Source organism: Oncorhynchus masou, chromosome 3, assembly GCF_036934945.1.
Source record: "Oncorhynchus masou masou isolate Uvic2021 chromosome 3, UVic_Omas_1.1, whole genome shotgun sequence".
In the NCBI taxonomy this organism is placed as follows: Eukaryota; Metazoa; Chordata; class Actinopteri; order Salmoniformes; family Salmonidae; genus Oncorhynchus; species Oncorhynchus masou.
In genome coordinates this window covers 12,484,269-12,498,470 of record NC_088214.1, presented here as the reverse complement: position 1 = coordinate 12,498,470, position 14,202 = coordinate 12,484,269, and the positions used below count along the sequence as shown (strand labels likewise).

Sequence of the window (14,202 nt, the reverse complement as noted above, 5' to 3'; positions counted from 1 at the left end):
GATCTTCAGTTTCTTGGCAATTTCTCGCATGGAATAGCCTTAATTTCTCAGAACACGAATAGACTGATGAGTTTCAGAAGAAAGTACTTTGTTTCTGGCCATTTTGAGCCTGTAATCGAACCCACAAATGCCGATGCTCCAGATACTCAACTAGTCTAAAGAAGGCCAGTTTTATTGCTTCTGTAATCAGGACAACAGTTTTTAGCTGTGCTAATATAATTGCAAAATGGTTTTCTAATGATCAATTAGCCTTTTAAAATGATACACTTGGATTAGTTAACACAACGTGCCATTGGAACACAGGAGTGATGGTTGCTGATAATGGGCCTCTGAACGTCTATGTAGATATTCCACAAATCAGCCGTTTCCAGCTACAATAGTAATTTACAACATTAACAATATCTACACTGTATTTCTGATCAATTTGATGTTATTTTAATGGACAAAAAATGTGCTTTCAAAAATAAGGACATTTCTAAGTGACCCCAACCTTTTGAACAGTAGTGTACATCTTGTAGAAAATGAGTAAAGATCTGAATGAGATAAACAATCTCTCTTTCTCTCTCTAGGCTGAGTAAGGAGCTCCAGCAGAAGGATAAGATAATCGAGTCGCTCCACACCAAACTCCAGCAGCGTCCTGACACCCCCTCCAGCAGCCATGCCCTCTCAGAGACCACCGACCAATCAGACAGAACCTCCTTTGTGTCAGATGAGTGCCGGGCCAATGAGGACCTGGAGCTGTGCTCAGATGTGGATGCTGGCAGCGAATACGCTCAAGAAGTGAAGGGACAGGGGGCGGGACATGGCCCAGGAAGCACAGGTATAGTAGCCGTTTAAAACATGTGCTATTCATAAACACATACCTTACACCTGTGTCTCCCTCCATCCTTTTCCCAACCTCCTGTCACCCTTTTCTCCACTCTTTTTTCAGACGTCCACCCCTCCCTTCCTCCATCCTCTCTTAAGTCCTCCAGCAGCTGTCCCAACATGCTATACTCCACTCCCGTGGAGTCAGCCAGTCAGACTGGTCCTGTGTCCTGCTCCCTACCCACCTCCCAGTCCCTCCCCAGGCTTTACCCTAGCCATGACCTCTGGGGTCAACATATGACCTTTGACCCAGCGACCAGGACCTTCCCTATGGAAGCGGTGCAACAGCAGCTGGATACCCTGCACAGACAGATGACTATGAATAAGAGTGAGCAGAGTTAGGGTCAGCATGCAAGGGTGTGGTGTTCTTAGTTTATGAGGGACATCCTTGGTGGATTGAGTAACATAATGGAAGAGACTTGGTGATCTGCAGCATGTATTGTTTTGACACTGACAGGGACAACATTGGCTAGATAGAGGAGTGGATGAAGTTAGGGCTAATATAGGATGCCTGCAGTGGATCAGGATGGGACAGTATATATTGTAATGACTTGGTGTGGATGTGACAATGTTGGGGCTGAGAGATCCTAGACTAGTATTGATGTTGGGGTTGAAAGATCCTAGACTAGTATCAACGTCGGGGTTGAGAGATCCTAGACTAGTATCAATGTTGTTGTTGAGAGATCCTAGACTAGTATCAATGTTGGGGTTGAGAGATCCTAGACTAGAGACAATGTTGGGGTTGAGAGATTCTAGACTAGTATCAATGTTGGGGTTGAGAGATCCTAGACTAGTATCAATGTCGGGGTTGAGAGATCCTAGACTAGTATCAATGTTGGGGTTGAGAGATCCTAGACTAGTATCAATGTTGGGGTTGAGAGATCCTAGACTAGTATCAATGTTGGGGTTGAGAGATCCTAGACTAGTATCAATGTTGGGGTTGAGAAATCCTTGTGTTCGATGATACAGCACCTGCATTTGGTCCAGATAGTTTAATGATACAGCACCTGGTTCTGGTCCAGAAATGCTGTAATACCCTCTAACAAGAATCCTTTCTCTTTTACACCACCTGAGTGTGGCTCCTTAATACAGACTAGTTCTCTGTTCTGTTACAGGCTTTGTGGTTCCTCACGCCAAGGCCCGGACGACCGCCCCACCAACCGCCCATCACCAGCCTGACCATTCCACTTACAGACAGATTACCCACCATGCCTTTTACCCACACCAGCTAGGCGGCCGACCTGCAGGCCCCGCCCTGAAGGCAGACGCAGATCTGGTGGAGAGTGGTGCATTGTGGGATATGGAGAACATGGTTCAGCCAATCAGGGTTGGGTCATCAGGATACTATTCAGGAAACAGCTTTAGTGGTAAGACCCAGAGCTTTCTATTACAATAAAGGGCTCTCGTAGGTCCCTCCACCTTTTTTCATCGCTAGCATGGTTTGCACTATCTAGACTCAATACCAACATCAATAATTTTCCAACTGTTTTTCATATATAACCTGCAAATACACAGCAGTGCTAACATAAACTTGACCAATGTTCTGTCCCGTGTTCCCCGAGGTGTGGACGTGATCAAGGAGCACCTGAGGGAGGTGCAGTGTCTGCGTCAGCACCTGGAGGAGTCCATCAGGACCAATGAGAGGCTCAGACAGCAGCTGGAGGAACGCCTTTCCACCACCGGCTGTGACGGCGCAGCTCCCACCAACATCTACATCCAGAGCCTGGACTCTGTCTGCCAGCTGTCCAATGAGATCAGAGTACTGAAAGAGGAGAACCTGGCTCTCCAGGCACGCCTGCAGGCCAGCTCAGGTACTGTACCTCACCAGTCCATCCTACTGTCAACATTAAACCAAATGATTCATATTTTGTCTACAGAGGGCTTGCAGTTGTGTCACAAATCACCTAGCAACCCCACCTTGCACCATGTTGGAAGACCAAAGTTAGTATGTGGGATGCCTCCAATCGACCACATGGCTGGCTGCATTCTGCTACCACCGGAAACTTCGGGAAGATTGCCCATTATTTATTTTCTCTAAGCACCCAGAAGACGAGGGCGTGGGAGAACCTTTTCAAGTAAGTAAATATATTTTGAAAATGATCAATTATTAGCTAGCTTGCTACAGAAACTTAGTGCAGGCTAACTCAAATGAGCTGTTAACGTAATGTTTGCTACCATAGTTAGCTTACTTTACATACTGTATAGCTAGCTAAGGGAATTAAATATCACCAGCTTGCTAACTTCATATTAGATAGTTAGCTAGCTATCTTCATGTATTTATTATTATAACTAAATCCATTTGTAGCTACAGTAGGTAGGTAGCTAGCTAACAACGATTGAAAAGGGAGAAAGGATTAGCTAGTTCCGGCTGTCAGAGAAGGGAGAGTAGGCTACTTTAGATAGGCCAGGTACCTTTGTTGGAGGACATTATGAAAATATTATCCAGTTCCAGTCCCTAGTGAGACAAACTGAGGACAGAGAGAGATAGCAACACAATATTCAGGGCTGTCTAATTTTAGTATAATGCAACCTGTTTCTTTGTGATGTTTTCTGTCCTCAGATAGAGTGCCAGGAAACACTGTCTACAGATGAAAAGGTCCCAAGAGAAAAAAGGTCCATCCTTGTATACCAAGGATTATATGTGTACCTATGTTGGCAAATTTTGTGAACAGAAATACAGTTTAAAAAAGTCACACACAATGTATAAACCTATTACAGCTGGAGCAGACCAACCCTGCTGAGTGTGCAGGCTTCTGTTGCAGCCCAGCACGAACACACCTGATTCAATGTGTCAAACCTAATTAGTTCATTATCAGGTATGCTATTGCTGGACAGGAACGTACGTCTGCTCCTCCAGTAGATCAGTGATCAGTGGAAGGAGGTTGGCCACCTCTTGTATTTGTTTTTGTTCTACTTAAATTATGCTTTAGTAGTAATAGTCTACTTATTACTACAATGTCTAACCTTTACATATCTTGTATACTTTGTAATTATATGAAATAGTGTTGAAATAGTTAAGTGATCAACTTGATTTAATTGTTAACTATTATTCAAAATGAACTATGTTGATTAATCACAATCCTGCAATAAAGAGGGGAATCTGTCTCTAATTTGTCTTAGTTTCTGTGATGTAATTCTCAAATGAACAGGACCTTTTTGTTCAGTCATAAGTGCTCCAATTAGTTTTATTTCATTGTCACTTTCTTTTCAGGAAAAAAAGGCCACGTTTTTCCTGTGCAACGGAAAGAAACATCTTTGATATATCCTATGCCACTACGTGATTATTAATAGCCTAAATTATCACTATCCAATCTACTCATCACATTAGGAATAGCAGGGCTTACATTAGTCTGCAAATGCGATGAACAGATTGCATGCATATCAAATCAAACTTTATTTGTCACATGCACGGAATACAACCGGTGTAGACCTTACAGTGAAATGCTTATACAAGCCCTTAACCAATAGTGCAGCTCAAGAAGAGTGAAGAAAATATTTACCATATAAACTAAAGTAAAAAACAATAAAAAGTAACACAATAAAATAACAATAACAAGGCTATATACAGGGGGTACCGGTACTGAGTCAGTGTGGAGGCTATATACAGGGGGTACCGGTACTGAGTCAGTGTGGAGGCTATATACAGGGGGTACCGGTACTGAGTCAGTGTGGAGGCTATATACAGGGGGTACCGGTACTGAGTCAGTGTGGAGGCTATATACAGGGGGGTACTGAGTCAGTGTGGAGGCTATATCCAGGGGGTACTGGTACTGAGTCAGTGTGGAGGCTATATACAGGGGGTACCGGTACTGAGTCAGTGTGGAGGCTATATACAGGGGGTACTGAGTCAGTGTGGAGGCTATATACAGGGGGTACCGGTACTGAGTCAGTGTGGAGGCTATATACAGGGGGTACCGGTACTGAGTCAGTGTGGAGGCTATATACAGGGGGTATGCAGTCGTGGGTGAACAGGGAGTACATGAAGAGACTAAGTACACACCCCTGAGGGGCCACAGTGTTAAGGATCAGTGTAGCAGATGTGTTGTTGCCTACCCTCACCACCTGGGGGCGACCCGTCAGGAAGTCCAGGATCCAGTTGCAGAGGGAGGTGTTTAGTCCCAGGGTCCTTAGCTTAGTGATGAGCTTTGTGAGCACTATGCTGTTGAACGCTGAGCTGTAGTCAATGAACAGCATTCTCACATAGGTGTCCCTTTTGTCCAGGTGGGAAAGGGCAGTGTGGAGTGTGATTTAGATTGTGTCATCTGTGGATCTTTTGGGGCGGTAGGCGAATTGGAGTGGGATTAGGGTATCCGGGAGGATGCTGTTGATGTGAGCCATGACCAGCCTTTCAAAGCATTTCATGGCTACCGATGTGAGTGCTATGAGGCAGTAATAATTTAGGCAGGTTACCTTCACTTCCTTGGGCACAGAGACGATGGTGGTCTGCTTGAAACTTGTAGGTATTACAGACTCGGTCAGGGAGACTTTGAAAATGTCAGTGAAGACACTTGCCAGTTGGTCCGCGCATGCTTTGAGTACACGTCCTGGTAATATGTCTGGCTCCGCGGCTCTGAGTACACGTCCTGGTAATATGTCTGGCTCCGCGGCTCTGAGTACACGTCCTGGTAATATGTCTGGCTCCGCGGCTCTGAGTACACGTCCTGGTAATATGTCTGGCTCCGCGGCTCTGAGTACACGTCCTGGTCATATGTCTGGCTCCGCGGCTCTGAGTACACGTCCTGGTAATATGTCTGGCTCTGCGGCTTTGTGAATGTTGACCTATTTTTAAAGGGCTTCCTCACATCGGCTACTGGGAGTGTTATCACAGTCATCCAGAACAGCTGGTGCTTTGGTGAATTCTTCAGTGTTTCTTGCCTCGAAGTGAGCATAATAGACATTTAGCTCATCTGGTAGGCTCACGTCACTGAGCAGCTTGCATCTGGGTTTCACTTTGTAGTCCGTAATAGTTTTCAAGCCCTACCACATCCGACGAGCGTCAGAGCTGGTGTAGTATGATTCAATTCTAATCCTGCATTGAAAGCTTTGCTTGTTTGATGGTTCACCTGAGGGCATAGCGGGACTTCTTATAAGTGTCCGGATTAGTGTCCCACTCCTTGAAAGCGGCAGCTCTATCCTTCAGCTTGATGCAGATGTAATCCATGGCTTCTGGTTGGGATATGTACATGTGGGGACGACGTCGTCGATGCAGTTATTGATGAAGCCAATGACTGAGGTGGTATACTCCTCAATGCCATTCGATGAATCCCCGGAACATATTTCAGTATGTGGTAGCAAAACAATCCTGTAGTATAGCATCCGTTTCATCTGACCACTTCCGTATTGAGCGAGTCACTGGTACTTCCTGCTTTAGTTTTTGATTGTCAGCTGGAATCAGGAGGATAGATTTATGGTCAGATTTGCCAAATGGAGGGCAGGGGAGAGCTTTGTCTACATCTCTGTGTGTGGAGAAAAGGTGGTCTAGAGTTTTTTTCCCTCTGGTTGACATGTAACATGCTGGTAAAAATGTGGTAAAACTGATTTAAGTTTGCCTGCATTAAAGTCCCCGGCCACTAGGAGCGCCGCTTCTGGATGAGAATTGTCTTGTTTGCTTATGGCCTTATACAGCTTGTTGAGTGCAGTCTAAGTGCCAGCATCAGTCTGTGGTGGTAAATAGATGGCTATGAATAATATATATAAGAACTCTCATGGTAGATAGTGTGGTCTACAGCTTATCATAAGGGGCTCTACCTCAGGTGAGCAATACCTTATTAATATCGTGCACCAGCTGTTATTGACAAATAGACACATACCCCCACCCATCAACTTCTGTTATAAAGGTGCATTTTTATGGTGAAAGAATTGCTTCACCAAAACATGAAACTCATGTGACACATCAAATCAAATCAATTTAATTATATAGCCCTTCGTACATCAGCTGATATCTCAAAGTGCTGTACAGAAACCCAGCCTAAAACCCCAAACAGCAAGCAATGCAGGTGTAGAAGCACGGTGGCTAGGAAAAACTCCCTAGAAAGGCCAAAACCTAGGAAGAAACCTAGAGAGGAACCAGGCTATGAGGGGTGGCCAGCCCTCTTCTGGCTGTGCCGGGTGGAGATTATAACAGAACATGGCCAAGATGTTCAAATGTTCATAAATGACCAGCATGGTCAAATAATAATAATCACAGGCAGAACAGTTGAAACTGGAGCAGCAGCACGGCTAGGTGGACTGGGGACAGCAAGGAGTTATCATGTCAGGTAGTCCTGATGCATGGTCCTAGGGCTCAGGTCCTCCGAGAGATAGAAAGGAAGAGAGAAAGAGAGAATTAGAGAGAGCATACTTAAATTCACACAGGACACCGGAAAGGACAGGAGAAGTACTCCAGATATAACAAACGGACCCTAGCCCCCCGACACATAAACTACTGCAGCATAAATACTGGAGGCTGAGACAGGAGGGGTCAGGAGACACTGTGGCTCCATCCGAGGACACCCCCGGACAAGGCCAAACAGGAAGGATATAACCCCACCCACCCAAATGCTAATAGCTAGACTACAAGCTATTGCTAGCTAGCTAATTTTGGCTAACTTAGTGCAGTTGTTGTCACCTGGTTAGCATAGCAGCGAAACTAAACTCAAAATCGATCAGACTTGATTTACCAGTGATTAAATGATCGTAGCAAACCATGTATTGACAGCTGTCTGGGTTCAGGTCTTGACGGGCAAAAATGTTTCTTTGCTTTTCTGGCAGTTCTTTAGTCTTATCTCATTGGTGTCACCAATGGGGTTTCATGATTGCCGGAAATCTGTATTTTTCCCCCCTTGTCTTTCCTAACCTTGTTAGAGCAGCCAAATACTGCACAGAAAATGAATGGGGTGATGAATCAACTATTATCATGCAGTTTGGGGTAGCCACTCGGCTGCTGTTGTCAGAAGAATTAAAGCGGTGGTCTTCCAATATGGCCGCCGGGAACTGCAAGCCCTCTGTAAGGCATGGACTATTCTAAAAACATTTGATGTTGTTAAAAAGGATCTGATGTAGTGTCTTGCTCTGCCTTCCCGTCATGTGTGGTTCCCCCTCAGAAACGTGTGAGGAGGCGGAGCAGCTGCGTGAGGTGGCGGTGACGGGGCGTGCCCGTCTGAAGCAGGCGGAGCTGGAGGCGGAACAGTGGAAGGAGGAGCTACGCCGGCTGCAGACACACAGCCAGGAGCAGGGACAGCAGATTCACGCACTCAGACAGGAGAGGCAGAACAGCCATGACAAAAACAATAGGTGTGTGTGTGTGTGTGTGTGGCTGATGGTATGTCTGTGTGTGTGTGTGTGTGTGTGTGTGTGTGTGTGTGTGTGTGTGTGTGTGTGTGTGTGTGTGTGTGTGTGTGTGTGTGTGTGTGTGTGTGTGTGTGCTGTGTGTGTGTGTGTGTGCTGCTGACGGTGTGTGTGTGCTGCTGACGGTGTGTGTGTGCTGCTGACGGTGTGTGTGTGCTGCTGACGGTGTGTGTGTGTGTGCTGCTGACGGTGTGTGTGTGTGTGTGCTGCTGACGGTGTGTGTGTGTGTGTGTGTGCTGCTGACGGTGTGTGTGTGCTGCTGACAGTATGCGTTTGTGTTTGTGTGGCTTACACACACATACCGTCAGCAGCATACACAGACATACCGTCAGCAGCACACACACACATACTGTCAGCCACTAAAGCACATACTGTGTGTGGCTGACAGTATGTGTGTGTGTGGCTGACGGTGTGTGCATGTGGCTGATGGTGTGTGTGTATTAACCCGTGAACCTCTCTCTACTCTCCAGGCTCCAGCATGAGGTGTCCCTGCTGCAGCAGCAGTTGTGTGAGAGCAGGGAGCTGCTCCACTCTCTGCAGAGTGAGCTGCAGGTCTACCACAGAGTGTGTTTCAACGCCAAGGGCAACCCAGGTCCGCCTTCCCACTTTATCTACAGGTTATTGGTTGCATAGAGAGCACTGTAATTCAGGAGTTCACCAGTGGAGATACGTGCATATAACTGGGACTTTCACATATATAATTCAAAATGACGCTCAGAAGTCGTTTAAGTCATTTATATTGATACTTGCTGTGGGTCAATGACATTCACTCTGTTATATTGATGCTTGCCGTGGGCCAATGACATTCATTCTGTTATGTTGACTAACACTATTATTGGGATTGACAGAGTTTCTGTGTGAGGGCCAGTACGGTAGGGTCCCTGCCCTGCCCCTGCCCGGGGAGCTGGGGGAGCTGCTAGGGGAGGTGAGGAGCCTCAGAGCCCAGCTCCAGAGCAGTGTCCAGGAGAACAGTGTCCTGAAAGAGCTGGAGCTCCACAAACATCTGGAGCAGAAGCTGGGTGGGGGCGTCCACGGAGGGCTGGGGAGCATTGGGGGGATGGAGCCCCCTCGTACCCCGTCTCTCAGTGCCCTTACAGACAGCCCCCAGAGGGACAGCCTCTACAGACGGCAGCTACTACATGGTAAGGGGGGTGGTGTGATGATGTGGTTTGAGGTTACAGTATGGAAATACATTTTGATATCAGCTTGATAGACACCAACACTCAATGCCAGCCTACGCTTGATATTGGCCCACTCTTCAACACAATGAATGAGACAGAAGAGTCCAGAAAGTTTGTCTCATGTAAATCCCATTGAACTAACTGATTGACGTGTTTAATGAACCATTAACAACAGACTAATGAGTGAAATGTTTGATTTGAAGCATTATCATTCATTAAATGTAGTTCAATGCTCGGGGTTGTGTGTGTGTGTGTGGTGACCAAGCATCCCTGTCTGTCCCTGTGTGTGTTCTGCAGACCCAGCGCCGTCTCCCCCGGTCAGAGACATTGGGTTGTTTAACTATGGTTCTCCATACCACGTCCCCTACACAGATCTGGTGGAGACCCCGCTCACTGCCAACGGTGTGACTCGTTCTAACGGCACTGCATCCTGTCCCTTCTTTGTATGACGTGTGACAAATTGAGAAATTACAGTTTTACATATCTGATTCACACATCTGAAGGAGTTTACACAAGTCTACACAAATAGTCCAGGAAGGATGTTATTAAGGAAGTTAATCACTCTTATAAAATAAAAATAACTAACTAATAACATCCCCAATTATCTCTTCATAAAATGATGACATCCGTTAGATCTGGACCCCCACTCAGAGCTGCAGGGGGACGCCCCGGACGGCTCGTTCTCTAACCGGAACGGACGCCACGCCATCGGGCACGTGGACGATTACAGCGCCCTGCAGCAGCAGGTCCTGGAGGGGAGGAGTCTGGTCCAGAGAATGGAAACAGCCCTTCAGGCCTGCCTCAGCCAATCAATGCTGGTAGACAGCCAGGACCAGGTAAGGGGGTAGTGATGGGGTGGGGAGGTGGGTGGCACAGGGAAACTAGTTCTATTATCTATTTGTGCCAACATCTGAGTAAGTGATGACCTAATCCTGAAACTCATAGCCAAATCTTGTGTATGTGCTGGCCACCTTCTCGATGTGAACAGTCTGTCACTACAGCTACATTCAGGGAATATTATGAGCCTGTCTCTGTCTAGGTCCTCCTGGACTATGGCTGTGTGAGGACTCTGTTGTCTAACACCAAGACCCTGAGACAGATCCTGGAGGAGGCTGTGTCCCTGCTGAAGATGTTCTGGAGGGCTGCCCTGCCCAGCACCGACCGCTCCACCCACAACCTTAAGAAGGTACCGAATATATATGATTTACTACCAATATATTATTTTGTTGAGTTGTTGTAATTGATGGTTTGTGACTTCATGTGTCAGTCGTGTGGTGGCTTTGAGGCTCTCTGTTGATGATGGAGGTTTTAAGCTAGTCAGACATATGAGCTGGTGTTTGGTTTATTGATGTTTTGAATTATTGAGTTGATTGATCAGTCTACTGATTGATTGCTGTAACCCCTGCAGGAGCAATGTATGAAGGAGGAGATTCTGTCTCTGAGAGGGCGTATCTCGGAGCAGGAGGAGGTTCTCCAGGGAACCGTCCAGAGACTGAGGAGCACCAGCCGCACCAAGGAGAGCATGGAGCACTTCATCGTCAACCAGCGTGAGTGTGTGTGTGTGTGTGTGTGTGTGTGTGTGTGTGTGTGTGTGTGTGTGTGTGTGTGTGTGTGTGTGTGTGTGTGTGTGTGTGTGTGTGTGTGTGTGGGTGTGTGTTCGTTCGTTCGTTCGTTCGCGTTACATTGGTCTTACGGCAAAGGGTCCTAGTTAGATTTCTATTTTATTTTTTATATTGCAGTATCAAGGACTCGAGATGTGCTGAAAAAAGCAAGGACTAACTTGGAGGTAAGAGATGATCATTTTCCTTGACATATCCTGTACACACATCAGATGGTGTTAATGTGTATTGTTCGTTGTCCCAGTGTCAATACTGTAGTCTCTCTCTACTGTCACTGTTTTGCACCCACCCTGTCTGTTCCACCTGTTCCTTCATCCTCCCTCCTTCCTCTCCTTCCTCTCGTCCTCCTCCTCTTTTCCCCTGAGTACCTCCAGAAGAACGAGCGGAGGATTTCTTCCCTAAGCTCCTCCTCTTCCTCTCCTTATGCTGGTAAAGGGTTTGGCACGCTGTGGCTGTCATGCTGTGTGACATCACTGCTTTACCATCCAATCAAACAACAGAATAATAATCATCAAGGACTATCATAAGCGTATAGATATAAGTCATAGAAACCAATTCATATAAATCATGGAAAACCTGAAGGGGGAGAGGGGGGGGGGCGTGCTTGCGCGCGATTGGCTGAAAGCCAGGGCAAGCTGAAGCTTTTAGACTTACTGGAATTTAAACTTACAGGTCAGCTACTTACTGAGGGGAGGCTTTTACATAACACATTTTAGATAGCAATTTTCAGCTTCTCTTCATCTGCAAGCATAATAGCTATTGTTGTGGTTTCATACTAACGAGGCAAAATACATTTGACACATGAATATTCCATTAAATCAACAAATCTACAGAATCATTTGCAGATAAACCTAAACTTTGCATACTCTACTCTTCATTGCGGTGTGATGTTTAAAAAAATGTTCATCAACTTTTTGGCTGTGGCATCTTCTCTCCATCTGTGTATGTAACAGGAGTGTAGCAGTGAATAATCTAGTCTTTATTCCCCTCTTCTCCCTTTAGCTGAAGACCGAAGTCCCGGTAATGAACGGCCTACTGATTGGAGTTTCTTGAAGCCTGGCGACTCCCCGGCAACGTCAAATCAGCGTCCAGGAACCAGGAAGCGCAGCAGCCAGTGCCTGTTTTAGGTGATGACCTGTTATAGGAACCAGCCAGCCTAACACCACGACCTCTGAACTCTGACGTCACCGCCAGAACAGCCACGACCCCTCCTCCTCCTCGTTGCCTCATCTCTAGCATCCAACGTCCCTCCTCAGATCACTCCATGCTTCTTTCTCTCCTATCTCTCCTCCACTTCTCTCCTGCCGGCAATTTGTGCCCAATGTTCCTGCCTCCTACACATTGGGCCTTACCTGAACTCTTACTCCTTTAGTGTCATTCCTCCACCCTCCTTTTGACTGTTCTCTTTCCCCCACCTCCACCCTTGTTCTTCTGTTGGAGTCTTTGAGCTCCAGAAACGGTTGGTCCAGTCTGATGATTACCTTGTTGTGAGCGTGAAGAAGAAGGTGGTTTGAAACGTGCCTCTGATGGTTACAGTAATGTGCGCCCTTGACTGCTGTAGAAGGAGTAGGATGAAGCTGCCCCTAGACATTGAGCTAAGGTCAGATTTGCCTTTTCCCCAATGGTAAAGGTTATGGGATTTGGGGAAGGTAGGCTGATCCTAGATCTGTAGCTAAGGGAAGCTTCTACATGGAGCATAGTAGATTGTGCTCTTCTGCCTGGCAGCTTTTGGACGGGATAAGTGTCAATGCATGTGAACTCATGGCTTGAGAAAGGAAATGTATAGTATTCAAACGTATAAACACATACAGTACGGTACCCATATAAATATAATAGGCTTGGAACCTCTAACCCTGGCAATAGGGACACCCATTCTATTCATTCTATTTCTGTGACAGTACCCGCGTCACACACATACGTTCACAGACATACATGAACAATCAATTTCTTTCAAAACAAATATTCAACTTTCACTGCCACAGAAATGCAAACTTTATCCTCGTGGCATTTCATCAATGAGGACTTTCTTTGCAAGTACAATGCAAAAAAAGTTGAATAACATCCACAATCTAGCTAGATCTGCTGGAATCACAGTGGAAGAATGTATAGGTGTAACACTTCTAGGTAATTGTTTGCTATATTTATCTGTGGAGGATGAAGCCTGTGGATGGTCTGTCTGCCATTAGCCAAGGGTTCTGGATAGCAGAACAAAGGCCCAGTTCCATTTCAATCACTAGCCACTTCCCCTCGCTCCTACTCTATCGGTATTCACAGATCTGAATAGACTGGATAGGTGAAAGCAATATGTTGATGGCTTCACCTAGTCCTCCGATAAGTTAAGTTGAGCTTCCACTGTGTTGCTTTTATCTATCCAGTCCTGTCTGATCTAACGCTGACAGGGTAAAGGCTGAAAGAAGGCGCTAGGGGCTGAAATGGAGCGAGGCTGAACACGCGTATTCAAGCTCCTCTTTAGGAGTCCTCAGGCGAGCATGTGCAATAATTACCTTGTTTATTGAATGATCATGGCGCACCAGCTTTTTGGTTTTTTGCCTGACACTGGAACTAAAGTATTTAACCACTCTTGATAAGTGAAAAAGACCGTTGGTGCAATATTATACTAATAACTATCTTCTACTAACTTAGGAATACTACTGACTGAAACAAAGTGAAGTTTTTATGCAGTGTTGATGCATGAAAGAGGTTTTAAAAGGAAAAATCTAAACATTTGTTTGTGGAACATGGGATCACCAATACTTGCCAAAGTTTGAACTTTGAACTCTTCACGTCCTTGTTTGCCTTACCCATGCGAATGACATACTGTAGGAGTGGTGTGACTATAGGAAGTCATCATCAGCCCAGTATATGAGATCATTTATGACATCATGATGGAGATATTTAATTGGCTGCTCTTTGAGAGCCATTTGAACCAGAGAGACGGTAACCGTTAGATTATAAATGTGCTTTATAACGAGCACATCTTGTCATAAATGGACCAAACATTTCTAAAAGTGAATCTTTCACACTAGGCTTCTATTGCTTTGTGAATTCCAAAAACTTAAATTGTGCTCATGTGAGAGATGTACAACTAAAACAGAGAATACTTTTGTGATTGTAACATTTCCATTGGACTTTTTGTCTCGGTTAAGACCTTGATTGCATTCCCATGGTGTTGTTGGCTAAATGTTCTCTGTCCTTTTAGGTGTTACAAA

At 45.7% G+C, this 14,202-nt stretch overlaps 1 protein-coding gene across 1 annotated transcript in view; it reads left to right on the top strand.

Moving 5' to 3' along the window:
* LOC135518985 (myomegalin-like) overlaps positions 1 to 12,153 on the top strand; it is a 119,678-nt gene extending 107,525 nt beyond the window's left edge. Inside the window, 14 exon segments of the mRNA XM_064943989.1 lie at positions 570 to 820; positions 932 to 1,195; positions 1,983 to 2,234; positions 2,430 to 2,678; positions 7,950 to 8,139; positions 8,664 to 8,785; positions 9,042 to 9,335; positions 9,672 to 9,776; positions 10,008 to 10,210; positions 10,414 to 10,560; positions 10,783 to 10,921; positions 11,114 to 11,160; positions 11,368 to 11,422; positions 11,996 to 12,153. Coding sequence (XP_064800061.1) covers positions 570 to 820; positions 932 to 1,195; positions 1,983 to 2,234; positions 2,430 to 2,678; positions 7,950 to 8,139; positions 8,664 to 8,785; positions 9,042 to 9,335; positions 9,672 to 9,776; positions 10,008 to 10,210; positions 10,414 to 10,560; positions 10,783 to 10,921; positions 11,114 to 11,160; positions 11,368 to 11,422; positions 11,996 to 12,153 — 2,476 coding nt within the window.
* The last annotated feature ends 2,049 nt before the right edge of the window (positions 12,154 to 14,202 follow it).